This window comes from Bombina bombina, chromosome 8, assembly GCF_027579735.1.
Source record: "Bombina bombina isolate aBomBom1 chromosome 8, aBomBom1.pri, whole genome shotgun sequence".
NCBI classification, from domain to species: Eukaryota; Metazoa; Chordata; class Amphibia; order Anura; family Bombinatoridae; genus Bombina; species Bombina bombina.
The window spans coordinates 25,046,274-25,065,450 of NC_069506.1; the positions used below are offsets into that span (position 1 = coordinate 25,046,274).

The 19,177-nt window shown below is 43.4% G+C and overlaps 1 protein-coding gene across 1 annotated transcript in view; it reads left to right on the top strand.

Annotated features, from left to right (window-relative positions):
- The window catches only part of PHC2 (polyhomeotic homolog 2), a 218,668-nt gene that overhangs the window by 64,490 nt on the left and 135,001 nt on the right, over window positions 1-19,177 (top strand). The window contains exon 3 of the mRNA XM_053690193.1: window positions 15,130-15,281. Coding sequence (XP_053546168.1) covers window positions 15,165-15,281 — 117 coding nt within the window. The 5' untranslated portion in view covers window positions 15,130-15,164. The remainder of the gene's footprint in view (window positions 1-15,129; window positions 15,282-19,177) is intronic.

Sequence of the window (19,177 nt, forward strand, 5' to 3'; positions counted from 1 at the left end):
GTTTGAAACTTCCCTCTTGCCTGGCAGTATTAAAAAATCTAAGGAGAAGCGGGATTAGTTCTTGGCTATAAGTTTTGTAGAACTGTGCGGAGAACCCGTCTGGGCCGGGGGCCTTAAGAGGTTTAAGACGCTGGATGACCTGCTTGATTTCCAGCTGGGTAAATGGGTTGGACAGTGACTCTTGTTGTTCCGTGGTTAAGGACGGTAACTTTAGGGACTCTAGAAATGTTTTAATCTGTTCTGTGGAGGCAGGGGCTTTAATTTCATTACCCTCAAGGTTGTAGAGTTTAGAATAATATTCTGAGAAACATTCCCCTATCTGTGAGGGTAGTCTATGAGTCTTATTGTTGTGAATGATTTGGTGAATGCGGGAAGAGCTATTCCGCTGACGCAATTTGTGTGCTAACAGAGTGTCGACTCTATTGCCCTTGTAATAAAATAATTGCTTAAGTTTTGTAAGGTTCTCTTGGGTGCGCCTCAACTCTAAGTGGTTAATATGAGCACGTACGGCTGAGATCTGGGAGGTCAGTGCTTCAGAGACGTTAGCTCTATTGGAGGATTCAAGTAGCCAAAGCTTACAATGGGCTTGGGCTAAGGAGAGTCCAGCAAGTTTCCTAAGGCGAGCTTGCTTACGGATAATGTATCCTCTGGAGACCGCCTTGATGGCGCCCCAGAGGGTATCATCAGATGTCTGACCATTATCATTGAGTCGTATAAGTTCTATGAGATCTCTGCGTAGTTCTTCCCTGAAGGGGGTGTCTGCTAGGATGTTATGTGGAAGAGACCACCTGCTCTTATGAAGACAGGGGTCCCTAGTGTGAAGATCTACAAGCACTAGAAGCTATATTTTAATGTATTAATATTGTTTTAAATAAACTACTCTGTTTTAACTTTACTGTGAAGGAATAGGTTTCACATTTTTGAACCCAAGCCGGTCAGCTGGCGCTTTGATATTTTCTGATTTTCCGATTTTCCTTAAACGATTCTGACCACTAGGGGTCACCCATCAGAGCTAAGGGTTCATTTAGTAGTAGGCGCTAAGTGATTTCTTCCATTTGTGTGGGAGTGTGTGTGGGAGTGTGTCTGGGTGTGTGTGTGAGTGTGTCTGGGTGTGTGTCTATGTGTGAGTGTGTCTGGGTGTGTGTCTATGTGGGATTGTGTCTGGGTGTGTGTCTTTGTGTGTGTGTGTCTCTGTGTGGAAGTGTGTCTGGGTGTGTGTCTTTGTGTGTGAGTGTGTCTGGGTGTATGTCTGTGATTGTGTCTGGGTGTGTGTTTGTGTGGGAGTGTGTCTGGGTGTGTGTCTTTGTGTGAGAGTATGTCTGGGGGGTGTCTTTGTGTGTGTGTGTGTGTTTGTGTCTTTGTGTGGGAGTGAGTTTGGGTGTGTGTCTTTGTGTGGGAGTGTGTCTGGGTGTGTGTGTGTTTGTCAGTGTCTCTCTGTGTGTGAAAGAGTGAGTGTATTTGTGTGTGAGAGAGTGTGTGAGAGATTGTGTGTGTTAGTGTGTGAGAGAAAGAGTGTGTGGACTGTGTGGGTGTGTGAGAGAGAGACCATTAATGTCTTTATGTGTGTGAGAGAAAGTGTGTGTTGGTGTGTTATAATGTGTGTGTGTGAGAGAGTGAGTGTGGGTGAGTGGGAGTGAGTGTGTGTGAGACAGAGAGTGTGTGAGAGTGAATATCTATGTGCACATTTGTGTTTATGTGCTATAATCTATTATACATAGTATGCTATGCACTGCATAAGAGTGTTTGGGTTTGGCCTGAACTAAAGGTGGCAACCCTACTCAGAAGGTTGTGGGGGCAGAGTCATGGGTGGATATAGGGTGGGATCACAGGCATATCTGGGCAACCGGTAGGCATGTCTGGGTGGTTTGTGGGCATTTCTGTGTAGTTTTTGGTGTGGGGTTGGGACAGCAGGAAAGACTTTAGGGACTGTCCCTCTTAAATAGGAAAGTGTGGATGGTGCATAGTATTGCTCCTTAATGACACAGTAGTGACACTGGCACATGGGTATAGCTAGAGGAGGACTGGTTATAGAGTTATTATATAGATGCAGATACCACTAACACCCAGCGCTATATAATGACACAGTAGTGACACTGGCTCATGGGTATAGCCAGAGGAGGGCTGGTTATAGGATCAGTGGTATCTGCATCAGTATAATAACACCCAGCGCTATATAATGACACAGTAGTGACACTGGCATATGGGTATAGCCAGAGGAGGGCTGGTTATAGGGTCAGTGGTATCTGCATCAGTATAATAACACCCAGCACTATATAGTAACACAGTAGTGACACTGGCACATGGGTATAGCCAGAGGCAGGCTGGTTATAGGGTCAGTGGTATCTGCATCAGTATAATAACACCCAGCACTATATAATGACACAGTAGTGACACTGGCACATGCGTATAGCCAGAGAAGGGCTGTTTATAGGATCAGTGTTATCTGCATCAGTATAATAATACCCAGCGCTATATAATGACACAGTAGTGACACTGACACATGGGTATAGCCAGAGAAGGGCTGTTTATAGGATCAGTGTTATCTGCATCAGTATAATACCCAGCACTATATAATGACACAGTAGTGACACTGGCACATGGGTATAGCAAGACAAGGGTTGGTTATAGGATCAGTGGTATCTGCATCTGTATAATAACACCTAGCACTATATAATGACACAGTAGTGACACTGGCACATGAGTATAGCCAGAGGAGGGCTGGTTATAGGATCAGTGGTATCTGCATCAGTATAATAACACCAAGCACTATACAAAGACACAGTAGTGACACTGACACATGGGTATAGCCAGAGGAGGACTGTTTATAGGATCAGTGGTATCTGCATCAGTATAATAACACCCAGCACTATATAATGACACAGTAGTGACACTGGCACATGGGTATAGCCAGAGGAGGGCTGGTTATAGGGTCAGTGGTATCTGCATCAGTATAATAACACCCAGCGCTATATAATGACACAGTAGTGACACTGGCACATGGGTATAGCCAGAGGAGGGCTGGTTATAGGGTCAGTGGTATCTACATCAGTATAATAACACCCAGCGCTATATAATGACACAGTAGTGACACTGGCACATGGGTATAGCCATAGGAGGGCTGGTTATAGGATCAGTGGTATCTGCATCAGTATAATAACACCAAGCACTATATAATGACACAGTAGTGACACTGGCACATGGGTATAGCCAGAGGAGGGCTGGTTATAGGGTCAGTGGTATCTGCATCAGTATAATAACACCAAGCACTATATAATGACACAGTAGTGACACTGGCACATGGGTATAGCCAGAGGAGGGCTGGTTATAGAATCAGTGGTATCTGCATCAGTATAATAACACCCAGCACTATATAATGACACAGTAGTGACACTGGCTCATGGGTATAGCCAGAAGAGGGTTGGTTATAGAATCAGTGGTATCTGCATCAGTATAATAACACCCAGCGCTATATAATGACACAGTAGTGACACTGGCACATGGGTATAGCCAGAGGAGGGCTGGTTATAGGGTCAGTGGTATCTGCATCAGTATAATAACACCCAGCACTATATAATGACACAGTAGTGACACTGGCACATGGGTATAGCCAGAGGAGGGCTGGTTATAGGGTCAGTGGTATCTACATTAGTATAATAACACCCAGCGCTATATAATAACACAGTAGTGACACTGGCACATGGGTATAGCCAGAGGAGGGCTGGTTATAGGGTCAGTGGTATCTGCATCAGTATAATAACACCCAGCGCTATATAATGACACAGTAGTGACACTGGCACATGGGTATAGCCAGAAGAGGGTTGGTTATAGAATCAGTGGTATCTGCATCAGTATAATAACACCCATCACTATATAATGACACAGTAGTGACACTGGCACATGGGTATAGCCAGAGGAGGGCTGGTTATAGGATCAGTGGTATCTGCATCAGTATAATAACACCCAGCGCTATATAATGACACAGTAGTGACACTGGCACATGGGTATAGCCAGAGGAGGGCTGGTTATAGAATCAGTGGTATCTGCATCAGTATAATAACACCCAGCACTATATAATGACACAGTAGTGACACTGGCACATGGGTATAGCCAGAGGAGGGCTGGTTATAGGGTCAGTGGTATCTGCATCAGTATAATAACACCCAGCACTATATAATGACACAGTAGTGACACTGGCACATGGGTATAGCCAGAGGAGGGCTGGTTATAGGGTCAGTGGTATCTGCATCAGTATAATAACACCCAGCACTATATAATGACACAGTAGTGACACTGGCACATGGGTATAGCCAGAGGAGGGCTGGTTATAGGATCAGTGGTATCTGCATCAGTACAATAACACCCAGCACTATATAATGACACAGTAGTGACACTGGCACATGGGTATAGCCAGACAAGGGCTGGTTATAGGATCAGTGGTATCTACATCAGTATAATAACACCAAGCACTATATAATGACACAGTAGTGACACTGGCACATGGGTATAACCAGAGGAGGGCTGGTTATAGGATCAGTGGTATCTGCATCAGTATAATAACACCCAGCACTATATAATGACACAGTAGTGACACTGGCTCATGGGTATAGCTAGAGGAGGGCTGGTTATAGGGTCAGTGGTATCTGCATCAGTATAATAACACCCAGCGCTATATAATGACACAGTAGTGACACTGACACATGGGTATAGCCAGAGGAGGGCTGGTTATAGGGTCAGTGGTATCTGCATCAGTATAATAACACCCAGCACTATATAATGACACAGTAGTGACACTGGCTCATGTGTATAGCCAGAGGAGGGCTGGTTATAGGGTCAGTGGTATCTGCATCAGTATAATAACACCCAGTGCTATATAGTGATACAGTAGTGACACTGGCACATGGGTATAGCCAGAGGAGGGCTGGTTATAGGATCAGTGGTATCTGCATCAGTATAATAACACCCAGCACTATATAATGACACAGTAGTGACACTGGCACATGGGTATAGCCAGAGGAGGGCTGGTTATAGGATCAGTGGTATCTGCATCAGTATAATAACACCCAGCACTATATAATGACACAGTAGTGACACTGGCTCATGGGTATAGCTAGAGGAGGGCTGGTTATAGGATCAGTAGTATCTGCATCAGTATAATAACACCCAGCACTATATAATGACACAGTAGTGACACTGGCTCATGTGTATAGCCAGAGGAGGGCTGGTTATAGGATCAGTGGTATCTGCATCAGTATAATAACACCCAGCACTATATAATGACACAGTAGTGACACTGGCACATGGGAATAGCCAGAGGAGGGCTGGTTATAGGATCAGTGGTATCTGCATCAGTATAATAACACCCAGCACTATATAATGACACAGTAGTGACACTGGCACATGGGAATAGCCAGAGGAGGGCTGGTTATAGGGTCATTGGTATCTGCATCAGTATAATAACACCTAGCGCTATATAATGACACAGTAGTGACACTGGCACATGGGTATAGCTAGAGGAGGACTGGTTATAGGGTCAGTGGTATCTGCATCAGTATAATAACACCAAGCACTATATAATGACACAGTAGTGACACTGGCACATGGGTATAGCCAGAGGAGGGCTGGTTATAGGATCAGTGGTATCTGCATCAGTATAATAACACCCAGCACTATATAATGACACAGTAGTGACACTGGCTCATGTGTATAGCCAGAGGAGGGCTGGTTATAGGGTCAGTGGTATCTGCAGCAGTATAATAACACCAAGCACTATATAATGACACAGTAGTGACACTGGCACATGGGTATAGCCAGAGGAGGGCTGGTTATAGGATCAGTGGTATCTGCATCAGTATAATAACACCCAGCACTATATAATGACACAGTAGTGACACTGGCTCATGGGTATAGCCAGACAAGGGCTGGTTATAGGATCAGTGGTATCTGTATCAGTATAATAACACCCAGCACTATATAATGACACAGTAGTGACACTAGCACATGTGTATAGCTAGAGGAGGGCTGGTTATAGGGTCAGTGGTATCTGCAGCAGTATAATAACACCAAGCACTATACAAAGACACAGAAGTGACACTGGCACATGGGTATAGCCAGAGGAGGGCTGGTTATAGGATCAGTGGTATCTGCATCAGTATAATAACACCCAGCGCTATATAATGACACAGTAGTGACACTGGCACATGGGTATAGTCAGAGGAGGGCTGGTTATAGGGTCAGTGGTATCTGCATCAGTATAATAACACCCAGCACTATATAATGACACAGTAGTGACACTGGCACATGGGTATAGCCAGAGGAGGGCTGGTTATAGGATCAGTGGTATCTGCATCAGTATAATAACACCCAGCACTATATAATGACACAGTAGTGACACTGGCACATGGGTATAGCCAGAGGAGGGCTGGTTATAGGATCAGTGGTATCTGCATCAGTATAATAACACCCAGCACTATATAATGACAGACTAGTGACACTGGCACATGGGTATAGCCAGAGGAGGGCTGGTTATAGGGTCAGTGGTATCTGCATCAGTATAATAACACCAAGTACTATAAAATAATGTTTTAATTTCAAATGTACCTTGGTGTCCTTCACTAAGGTCTGTACTTTGGAAAATGTCCGCCACAGCTTTTGTCTGTGCCTATCCCTGCTCCTAGGCCGAGATGCAACTTGGTTTAAATGTATCTATATTCATCCAGCACCTTATTATTACTGTGGTTTATTTTATTTTCACTAGAAGTGTTAATTGGAGTAGAAGAAACTATTAAACATTTTTCAAAATGCATTATTAGTCCAATAGAAAGGTATTGCTATTTAATGCACCATTATTAGAACTTCTAGATACATCATAATCCTAAATAAATAATGTCACCTACTGGTTATTTAGTAATTGCACAAAGCTTTTATTTTGTGACAAATAATGACGTTTTCACCCGACTCAGTCCTTGACCTTTGATCTAAAGCCACGAGGTCATTAATACGTCGGAAGTAAACTGGAGAAATGGGTGAAAAGTTGGAATAGCGCCTGTCACTAAATGTCTTTGGTGGCAGTCTATAAGGCTAATAAGTATGTCTAGCTGCTCTCTTGGGCACAGTAAGTGTTAAGTGTTTTGGTCTATGTTACTGTTCCTTTCCTGTTTGACCACAATGCCCTTTGTCAACCACTGGTGACAGAGCCAGTGGACACTTCCTGGGCTTGACCTGTCTGATCCCCTAAAGACACCTCATCATGGCTGGTTAGGAGTGAGTGTATCTGGTATTTTGTTACAGAGGCTAAAAGGTTAGATTGTGAAGGGGACCTTATCAATCAGACTAAACAATGTGTCACTTCAATAGACAGCTTGCAGTTTACTAAACCAAGGTAGAAGAACCTGTTCTATTGCCCGTCTCTAGTCCCAATGGAAGGGATGCTGTAGTAACACTTCATGATTTAGCAAGTGCAGGTAGCTGTGTGAGAGGTCAAAGTATCTAACAACACCATGTTGTGAAAGTGTGTGTGTAAATTACATATACCCAAGGGCCACATTCAACCGTCCAATGGACTTTGTGTAGCCGGCAGCACCACTATCTAAAAAACAGACTTGCTAAAGAGATATAATAAAAAGGCTTATGGGTTAAACACATATATAAAATAAGTTACAGAGCAGCAATGCACTACTGGGAGCTAGCTGAACACATCTGGCGAGCCAATGACAAGAGACAAATGTGTGTAGTCACCAATCACCAGCAAGCTCCCAGTACTGCAATGCTGATCCTAATCCTACCTTTGTATGATTTTCAACAAAAGATACCAAGAGAATGAAGTCAATTTTATAACAGAAGTACATTAAATTATCTTAAAATTGCTTGTTTTATATCAACCATGAACATTGATGTTGACTTTCATGTCCCTTTAAGCATTTGAGTAAAGTATCCCTAGCCCTACAGCTGTTCCCAGCCACATGTCTACATGAGACCTCAGATAATACACCACATTCAGCCCATCTCTCAGGCACACACTCATGTCAGACCTCAGATTAGATATTGTTATGCAGCCATATTGCCACATCAGCCTCCTCACCCTGCCGTTACTCTAATACCTACATACCTATATCACACCTCAGATCAGACCCCTGTATCTGCTGTTACTCTAATACCTACATACCTATATCACACCTCAGATCAGACCCCTGTCCCTGCCGTTTCTCTAATACCTACATACCTATATCACACCTCAGATCAGACCCCTGTCCCTGCCGTTACTCTAATACCTACATACCTATATCACACCTCAGATCAGACCCCTGTACCTGCAGTTACTCTAATACCTACATACCTATATCACACCTCAGATCAGACCCCTCGTCCCTGAAGTTACTCTAATACCTACATACCTATATCACACCTCAGATCACACCCCTCGTCCTGCTGTTAGTCTAATACCTACATACCTATATTACACCTCAGATCAGACATCTGACACTGCAGTTACTCTAATACCTACATACCTATATCACACCTCAGATAAGACATCTGACACTGCAGTTACTCTAATACCTACATAACTATATCACACCTCAGATCAGACCCCTGTACCTGCAGTTACTCTAATACCTACATACCTATATCACACCTCAGATCAGACCCCTGTCCCTGCCATTACTCTAATACCTACATACCTATATCACGCCTCAGATCAGACCCCTGTCCCTGCAGTTACTCTAATACCTACATACCTATATCACACCTCAGATCAGACCCCTGTCCCTGCAGTTACTCTAATACCTACATACCTATATCACGCCTCAGATCAGAACCCTGTCCCTGCTGTTACTCGAATACCTACATACCTATATCACACCTCAGAACAGCCTCCTCGCCCTGCCGTTACTCTAATACCTACATACCTATATCACACCTCAGATCAGACCCCTGTCCCTGCTGTTACTTTAATACCTACATACCTATATCACACCTCAGAACAGCCTCCTCGCCCTGCCGTTACTCTAATACCTACATACCTATATCACACCTCAGAACAGCCTCCTCGCCCTGCTGTTACTCTAATGCCTACATACCTATATCACACCTCAGATCAGACCCCTGTCCCTGCTGTTACTCTAATACCTACATACCTATATCACACCTCAGATCAGACCCCTGTCCCTGCTTTTAATCTAATACCTACATACCTATATCACACCTCAGATCAGACCCCTGTCCCTGCCGTTACTCTAATACCTACATACCTATATCACACCTCAGATCAGACCCCTGTCCCTGCCGTTACTCTAATACCTACATACCTATATCACACCTCAGATCAGACCCCTGTCCCTGACGTTACTCTAATACCTACATACCTATATCACACCTCAGATCAGACCCCTGTACCTGCAGTTACTCTAATACCTACATACCTATATCACACCTCAGATCAGACCTCTGACACTGCAGTTACTCTAATACCTACATACCTATATCACACCTCAGATCAGACCCTTGTCCCTGCTGTTACTCTAATACCTACATACCTATATCACACCTCAGATCAGACCCCTGTACCTGCAGTTAGTCTAATACCTACATACCTATATCAAACCTCAGATCAGACCCCTGTCCCTGCTTTTAATCTAATACCTACATACCTATATCACACCTCAGATCAGACCCCTGTACCTGCTGTTACTCTAATACCTACATACCTATATCACACCTCAGATCAGACCCGTCATCCTGTGTTACTCTAATACCTACATACCTATATCACACCTCAGATCAGACCCCCTGTACCTGCAGTTACTCTTATACCTACATACTTATATCACACCTCAGATCAGACCCCTGTACCTGCAGTTAATCTAATACCTACATAACTATATCACACCTCAGATCAGACCTCTGACACTGCAGTTACCTCTAATACCTACATACCTATATCACACCTCAGATCAGACCCCTGTCCCTGCTGTTACTCTTATGCCTACATAACTATATCACACCTCAGATTAGACCCCTATCCCTGCCGTTACTCTAATACCTACATACCTATATCACACCTCAGATCAGACCCCTGTCCCTGCCGTTACTCTAATACTTACATACCTATATCACACCTCAGATCAGACCCCTGTACTTGCAGTTACTCTTATACCTACATACCTATATCACACCTCAGATCAGACCCCTGTACCTGCCGTTACTCTAATACCTACATACCTATATCACACCTCAGTTCATACCCCTTGTCATGCAGTTATTCTAATACCTACATACCTATATCATACCTCAGATCAGACCCCTCGTCCTGCTGTTAGTCTAATACCTACATACCTATATCACACCTCAGACCAGACCCCTGTCCCTGCCGTTACACTAATACCTACATACCTATATCACACCTCAGATCAGACCCCTGTACCTGCAGTTACTCCTAATACCTACATACCTATATCACACCTCAGATCAGACCCCTCGTCATGCAGTTACTCTAATACCTACATACCTATATCACACCTCAGATCAGACCCCTGTACCTGCAGTTGCTCTAATGCCTACATAACTATATGACACCACAGATCAGACCCCTTTACCTGCAGTTACTCTAATACCTACATACCTATGACACCTCAGATCAGACCCCTGTCCCTGCCGTTACTCTAATATCTACATAACTATATCACACCTCAGATCAGACCCGTCATCCTGTGTTACTCTAATACCTACATACCGATATCACACCTCAGATCAGACCCCTGTACCTGCATTTATTCTTATACCTACATACCTATATCACACCTCAGATCAGACCCCTGTACCTGCAGTTAATCTAATACCTACATAACTATATCACACCTCAGATCAGACCTCTGACACTGCAGTTACCTCTAATACCTACATACCTATATCACACCTCAGATCAGACCCCTGTCCCTGCTGTTACTCTTATGCCTACATAACTATATTACACCTCAGATCAGACCCCTGTCCCTGCCGTTACTCTAATACCTACATACCTATATCACACCTCAGATCAGACCCCTGTCCCTGCCGTTACGCTAATACCTGCATACCTATATCACACCTCAGATCAGACCCCTTGTTCTGCTGTTAGTCTAATACCTACATACCTATATCACACCTCAGATCAGACATCTGACACTGCAGTTACTCTAATACCTACATAACTATATCACACCTCAGATCAGACCCCTGTACCTGCAGTTACTCTAATACCTACATACCTATATCACACCTCAGATCAGACCCCTGTCCCTGCCATTACTCTAATACCTACATACCTATATCACGCCTCAGATCAGACCCCTGTCCCTGCTGTTACTCGAATACCTACATACCTATATCACACCTCAGATCAGACCCCTGTCCCTGCCGTTACTCTAATACCTACATACCTATATCACGCCTCAGATCAGACCCCTGTCCCTGCTGTTACTCGAATACCTACATACCTATATCACACCTCAGATCAGACCCCTGTCCCTGCCGTTACTCTAATACCTACATACCTATATCACACCTCAGAACAGCCTCCTCGCCCTGCCGTTACTCTAATACCTACATACCTATATCACACCTCAGATCAGACCCCTGTCCCTGCTGTTACTCTAATACCTACATACCTATATCACACCTCAGATTAGCCTCCTATCCCTGCCGTTACTCTAATACCTACATACCTATATAACACCTCAGATCAGACCCCTGTCCCTGCTGTTACTCTAATACCTACATACCTATATCACACCTCAGATCAGACCCTTGTCCCTGCTGTTACTCTAATACCTACATACCTATATCACACCTCAGATCAGACCCCTGTACCTGCAGTTAGTCTAATACCTACATACCTATATCAAACCTCAGATCAGACCCCTGTCCCTGCTTTTACTCTAATACCTACATACCTATATCACACCTCAGATCAGACCCCTGTACCTGCTGTTACTCTAATACCTACATACCTATATCACACCTCAGATCAGACCCGTCATCCTGTGTTACTCTAATACCTACATACCTATATCACACCTCAGATCAGACCCCCTGTACCTGCAGTTACTCTTATACCTACATACTTATATCACACCTCAGATGAGACCCCTGTACCTGCAGTTACTCTAATACCTACATACCGATATCACACCTCAGATCAGACCCCTGTACCTGCATTTATTCTTATACCTACATACCTATATCACACCTCAGATCAGACCCCTGTACCTGCAGTTAATCTAATACCTACATAACTATATCACACCTCAGATCAGACCTCTGACACTGCAGTTACCTCTAATACCTACATACCTATATCACACCTCAGATCAGACCCCTGTCCCTGCTGTTACTCTTATGCCTACATAACTATATTACACCTCAGATCAGACCCCTGTCCCTGCCGTTACTCTAATACCTACATACCTATATCACACCTCAGATCAGACCCCTGTCCCTGCCGTTACTCTAATACCTGCATACCTATATCACACCTCAGATCAGACCCCTTGTTCTGCTGTTAGTCTAATACCTACATACCTATATCACACCTCAGATCAGACATCTGACACTGCAGTTACTCTAATACCTACATAACTATATCACACCTCAGATCAGACCCCTGTACCTGCAGTTACTCTAATACCTACATACCTATATCACACCTCAGATCAGACCCCTGTCCCTGCCATTACTCTAATACCTACATACCTATATCACGCCTCAGATCAGACCCCTGTCCCTGCTGTTACTCGAATACCTACATACCTATATCACACCTCAGATCAGACCCCTGTCCCTGCCGTTACTCTAATACCTACATACCTATATCACGCCTCAGATCAGACCCCTGTCCCTGCTGTTACTCGAATACCTACATACCTATATCACACCTCAGATCAGACCCCTGTCCCTGCCGTTACTCTAATACCTACATACCTATATCACACCTCAGAACAGCCTCCTCGCCCTGCCGTTGCTCTAATACCTACATACCTATATCACACCTCAGATCAGACCCCTGTCCCTGCTGTTACTCTAATACCTACATACCTATATCACACCTCAGATTAGCCTCCTATCCCTGCCGTTACTCTAATACCTACATACCTATTTAACACCTCAGATCAGACCCCTGTCCCTGCTGTTACTCTAATACCTACATACCTATATCACACCTCAGATCAGACCCTTGTCCCTGCTGTTACTCTAATACCTACATACCTATATCACACCTCAGATCAGACCCCTGTACCTGCAGTTAGTCTAATACCTACATACCTATATCAAACCTCAGATCAGACCCCTGTCCCTGCTTTTACTCTAATACCTACATACCTATATCACACCTCAGATCAGACCCCTGTACCTGCTGTTACTCTAATACCTGCATACCTATATCACACCTCAGATCAGACCCGTCATCCTGTGTTACTCTAATACCTACATACCTATATCACACCTCAGATCAGACCCCCTGTACCTGCAGTTACTCTTATACCTACATACTTATATCACACCTCAGATGAGACCCCTGTACCTGCAGTTACTCTAATACCTACATACCTATATCACACCTCAGATCAGACCCCTGTACCTGCAGTTAATCTAATACCTACATACCTATATCACACCTCAGATCAGACCCCTGTCCCTGCTGTTACTCTTATGCCTACATAACTATATCACACCTCAGTTCATACCCCTTGTCATGCAGTTACTCTAATACCTACATACCTATATCATACCTCAGATCAGACCCCTCGTCCTGCTGTTAGTCTAATACCTACATACCTATATCACACCTCAGACCAGACCTTTCCCTGCCGTTACACTAATACCTACATACCTATATCACACCTCAGATCAGACCCCTGTACCTGCAGTTACTCTAATACCTACATACCTATATCACACCTCAGATCAGACCCCTCGTCATGCAGTTACTCTAATACCTACATACCTATATCACACCTCAGATCAGACCCCTGTACCTGCAGTTGCTCTAATGCCTACATAACTATATGACACCACAGATCAGACCCCTTTACCTGCAGTTACTCTAATACCTACATACCTATATGACACCTCAGATCAGACCCCTGTCCCTGCCGTTACTCATAAATCTGCATACCGATATCACACCTCAGATCAGACCCCTGTACCTGCATTTACTCTTATACCTACATACCTATATCACACCTCAGATCAGACCCCTGTACCTGCAGTTAATCTAATACCTGCATAACTATATCACACCTCATATCAGACCCCTGTCCCTGTCGTTACTCTAATACCTACATACCTATATCACACCTCAGATCAGACCCCTGTACCTGCAGTTACTCTAATACCTACATACCGATATCACACCTCAGATCAGACCTCTGACACTGCAGTTACCTCTAATACCTACATACCTATATCACACCTCATATCAGACCCCTGTCCCTGTTGTTACTCTAATACCTACATACCTATATCACACCTCAGATCAGACCCCTGTACCTGCAGTTACTCTAATACCTACATACCTATATCACACCTCAGATCAGACCCCTCGCCCTGACGTTACTCTAATACCTACATACCTATATCACACCTCAGATCAGACCCCTCGCCCTGACGTTACTCTAATACCTACATACCTATATCACACCTCAGATTAGCCCCCTGTCCCTGCCGTTACTCTAATACCTACATACCTATATCACACCTCAGATCAGACTCCTCGCCCTGCCTTTAGTCTAATACCTACATACCTATATCACACCTCAGATCAGACCCCTGGCCCTGCAGTTACTCTGATATCTCCATACATATATCACACCTCAGATCAGACCCCTGGACCTGCTGTTACTCTAATACCTACTTACCAATATCACAACTTAGATCAAACCTCTGACCCTACAGTTACGGTTACCCCTACATACCTATAACACATTATGCTTTTTTTACATAGATAGATAGATAGACAGATGAATTTATACATACTGTGCATCACTGTACCTCTTGTACTGTATGCCTCGCTGTTTATTAAACTCGCACTATATTATTAATGGTTTAACGTTACCTCAGTATTTATTTTAACCTTTGTCTGGTGTTTGTGTCTTCCAGCTGTCAGCCACATGTGGATTCCGTGACCCAGAGCAATGGCTAGCATGGAGAATGAGCAGCCAGCCCCGTCTACCTGCTGCAGCACAAACAGTCGCCAGACCACGCCAGCGCTCCCAGTCTATAGCGGGATGCCAGACCGTCAGACTGTGCAGGTACTGGGGAGCTATGAAGCAGCTAGAGTTATTTAGCTACGTTCTCTAAGAACGTGTTTGCTTATGGAGAGATGGGTGATTGTTAAATAACCACTGTTTGTCTGTTTGTTCTCACTCATGTCACACAACGTATGGGATCATCCTAATAGTTTTACCTGTGTCCTGCTGTCACTCATTTTATTTATGTCCCAGTTTCTCTTAAAGGTCCCTAAATCCATGCAGTAATACTCTACTACCTCTACCTCTAGATGTCTCAACCCCACTGGATAGCTCACCCCAACCCCAGGTCTCTCCAACTCATCTTCATTAATCCATGCCACACCCCATTCCACCCAGCCTCGGGTTTTAAAGGGGTATTTTAGTGCAAAAATAAAATTTACTACACTGTATTTCATTTATTTTATTTTTACACAAATTCCCTTCCTTTACTATGGGCTACATTACAAGTGGAGCGCTATTTTAACGTGCGGTCGTAAAGCGGCGAATTTGCCCGTTTACGGGCGCACGTTAAATAACCAGCCATTACAAGTGGCTGGTTAATGCTCCTGTGAGCTCGTTGGAGCACTTTGCGCTTAGCGCAATTAACCAGAGCTCAGACCTCTGGTTAATAAAATAAAGTTGCCCCAAATGCCCCCTAAATAAAGTCTACAGTTCCTTTACATAAATAAAAAATATAAGAATTTATTTTTTTAGTAAAACACTTCACAAAGCAGTTATAAGGGGTTAAAGTATTGTGATTTGGGGTGTTTGGGAAAAAAACGGCACTGAAAGTGCCTTTACATTGAGGTTAACGGGGACTGTGTTTTTACTATAAATATATATGTATATGCTTATTATGCATATATATATTTATGTGTTAATATGTGTATATACACATATAAACACATACATATATATATATATTTTCATATACATATATATTTTTATTTTGCTGCCCAACGCTGCGCAAATTTCCCCCTGCGCTAGGTACTTTACCGTGTCTTATGGCATGAGAATGAGGCTGCCATTGGAGCCTATGAAAGCACTCTCTCGTGAGCGCAAGGCTTCCAAGCAATGTGAATGCGAGGTCGTATTGCGCTTAGCTTGTAATACCAGCACACATTTGCCTGCACTGGTATTACTGAGTGGAGCGCAAATATCGCGCTTGCAAAGCGCAATTTTGTGCTCCACTCGTAATCTAGACCTATATGTTTAATCCCTTCCATCTTTAAGGCTGTGACACACTGCAAGCGGAGCGGTGCGCAGCGTGTAGATGCAGCTGTGCGCGCTCAGTGTGTCCTGCCTTTTTATCTCGGAGCACTCTGCTGCGTCAGGTCGCGTAGCTGAGCGCTCAGAGATGAAATATTTGATCTTCAGAAGCGATGCGATGCGACGCGGAGCGAAGCAGCTGCTTCGCCTTGCGTCGCTCTGCTTGCAGTGTGTCACAGCCTTTAGACATGTTTATATATGTATCTCTATGTTAAATCCTTTTGACTGCATTTTTTTTCTAACACATGAGATCTCATATCTTTGAGCCCTTATAGCTTTTTTTTGCAATTTTTTTTTGATAATTTTTATTAGTGTTTTTAGTGTAACTGTACTTTGTAATGTATTTTTGATAAGTTTTGTGACACTTTTTTTGTTTCGTGAAACAGTTAACTACGGCTCTGAGGATGTGCTAACCAAAAATAAGCTTTAATCAGTCATATAGGGCATGTAATTTTAAACAACTTACCAATTTACTTTTATCACCAATTTTGCTTTGTTCTCTTGGTATTCTTAGTTGAAAGCTAAACCTAGGTAGGCTCATATGCTAATTTCTTAGACCTTGAAGGCCACCTCTCATCTGAATGCATTTTGACAGTTTTTCACTACTAGAGGGCGTTAGTTCATGTGTGTCATATAGATAACATTGTGCTCACGCACATGAAGTTACCTAGGAGTCAGCAATGACTGGCTAAAATGCAAGTCTATCAAAAGAACTAAAATAAAGGGGAAGTTTGCAGAGGCTTAGATACAAAGTAATCACAGAGGTAAAAAGTATATTAATATAACTGTGTTGGTTTTGCAAAATTGGGGAATGGGTAATAAAGGGATTATCTATCTTTTTAAACAACAACAATTCTGGTGTTGCGCATTTTAACTTGCTGACAAAGGAACACAAAAACCCGATATCGCTCACGCGCAAACATTTGCGCTGCACTTGTAATCTGGCTCATAGAGTTCTTGAGTGAGTACCGAAAAAAATACATGATCTAACGAATTAGAGAATGTAAATTTTCTGCTACAATGTTCATTTACATTTGGGAACAAGTACATTTTCTCACATAGGTCAGAACACTCTAAATACAGATATATCTTCCTCCTTAGCTGCAGTGCTGACCAGGTGCCCAGCTGAGTGAGGCCCGGCAGTGAGTGGGCACAGTGCTGGACTGGGATACATGCCAGATTCCTGTCACTGTGTAAATGGTCAACACTTTTGTTTGGTCTGTAGAAAAGAAGTCAGTAGGGGGCAGAGGTCAGAGGGCATCTCTTTGTCACAGCTGACAAAAGCCTGGCCACTTGTTCTCACTTATGCGGCTGCTATAGGCTCCTCTTCCTCCAATCACAGCTCAGTCAGTGTGAAGCTTAGAGCTGTGTGAGGCAGAGGGGAACAGCCTGGGTTATGGACTTTTCTGGGACGGGAACTTACTTGTTACGTTACTGTACACATGTGTGAGATTCGATGCCCAGTGGATTGGCAGAGTCATGAACTTATCTCAGCTGCAGTCTGGATAATTGTTTAAGCCTCATTATTACTGAAAAAACTTTTCAACCCCACTCCTTCCAAGTCTTTACTTGGTAAGTACCTAGTTTTGTGCAATTGCATTGTTTAAGCCTAGTGAGCAGACATGATGTGTGGCTAATGACCAGGTTTCAGTAGCTATGCCAGGACTAGTTACCAGATGAGATATGTTGGCTAGTGAATAGGCTACAATGGAGATCCTAGGGCTGGTGGGTGGGCTACGGGCAGACAGGATGTTTGGGCTACTGAACAGACTACAAAAGAGGTCCCATTATACCATGGCAGATCTCAGCTATTGGAAGAAGAGATCTGGGGTCTAATGAACTAATTACACAGAGATGAAATTGCAGGGCTAGTGAGCCACATGCAGGAAGATTTCAGGAGGTATTGATCTGGGCCAGTAATAGTCAGGGAGAGAGTAGTTTTCTCAGGTAGTGAGATGGATACAGGAAACCGGATGTGCAGATATAGTAATTGTGATAGCTTCATATTCCTAGGTATTATTATATGAGAGCTGTTATTTTACAGAATTTCTCAGTTTGGTTGTAAAACTTCCTATTAGATGGCGATTATTCACCAGTGCAACGAGAGGTAAATAAGGCCGATAGGAGACATAAAATAAAGAAGTGTCGTTATGTATTATTTCTTGTGTAAAGAGATATTCTGCACTAGGATAGCACATGCGTTATATCACAGATCTTGCTTACAAGATGCTACACGAGGTTGGAGAACAAGAACTGATCTCTTCTCCCCAGGACACTGTGAAACTAGATTTACTGCTGACAGCAGCCTAATGCCGCCAGTTGCACTAAATTATGTTCATTTCATTTTAAACGTTCTAATAAACGTAGTGGGCTTTTAAAATTCTTATTAGAGAAATAATTATCATAAGTGAAAAACTCACATAAATTATTGCAGCTGGTTGACCCCATGTCAAATACGTTGTTTTTTTTTAATGACCACGGGGGTAGCATAGGAAGCGCGTAGCTTTAACACCCCCCTCCATAGCTCTATATTGCAGTGCGCTGTAACGAGCTAAACCATACAAACAGTGCATGTGTTGTAAAGGATTCCCTATTGATTAACTGTGCATGTCTCGTCTGGCCTCTCTGTCTCTCATGTATTACACCCC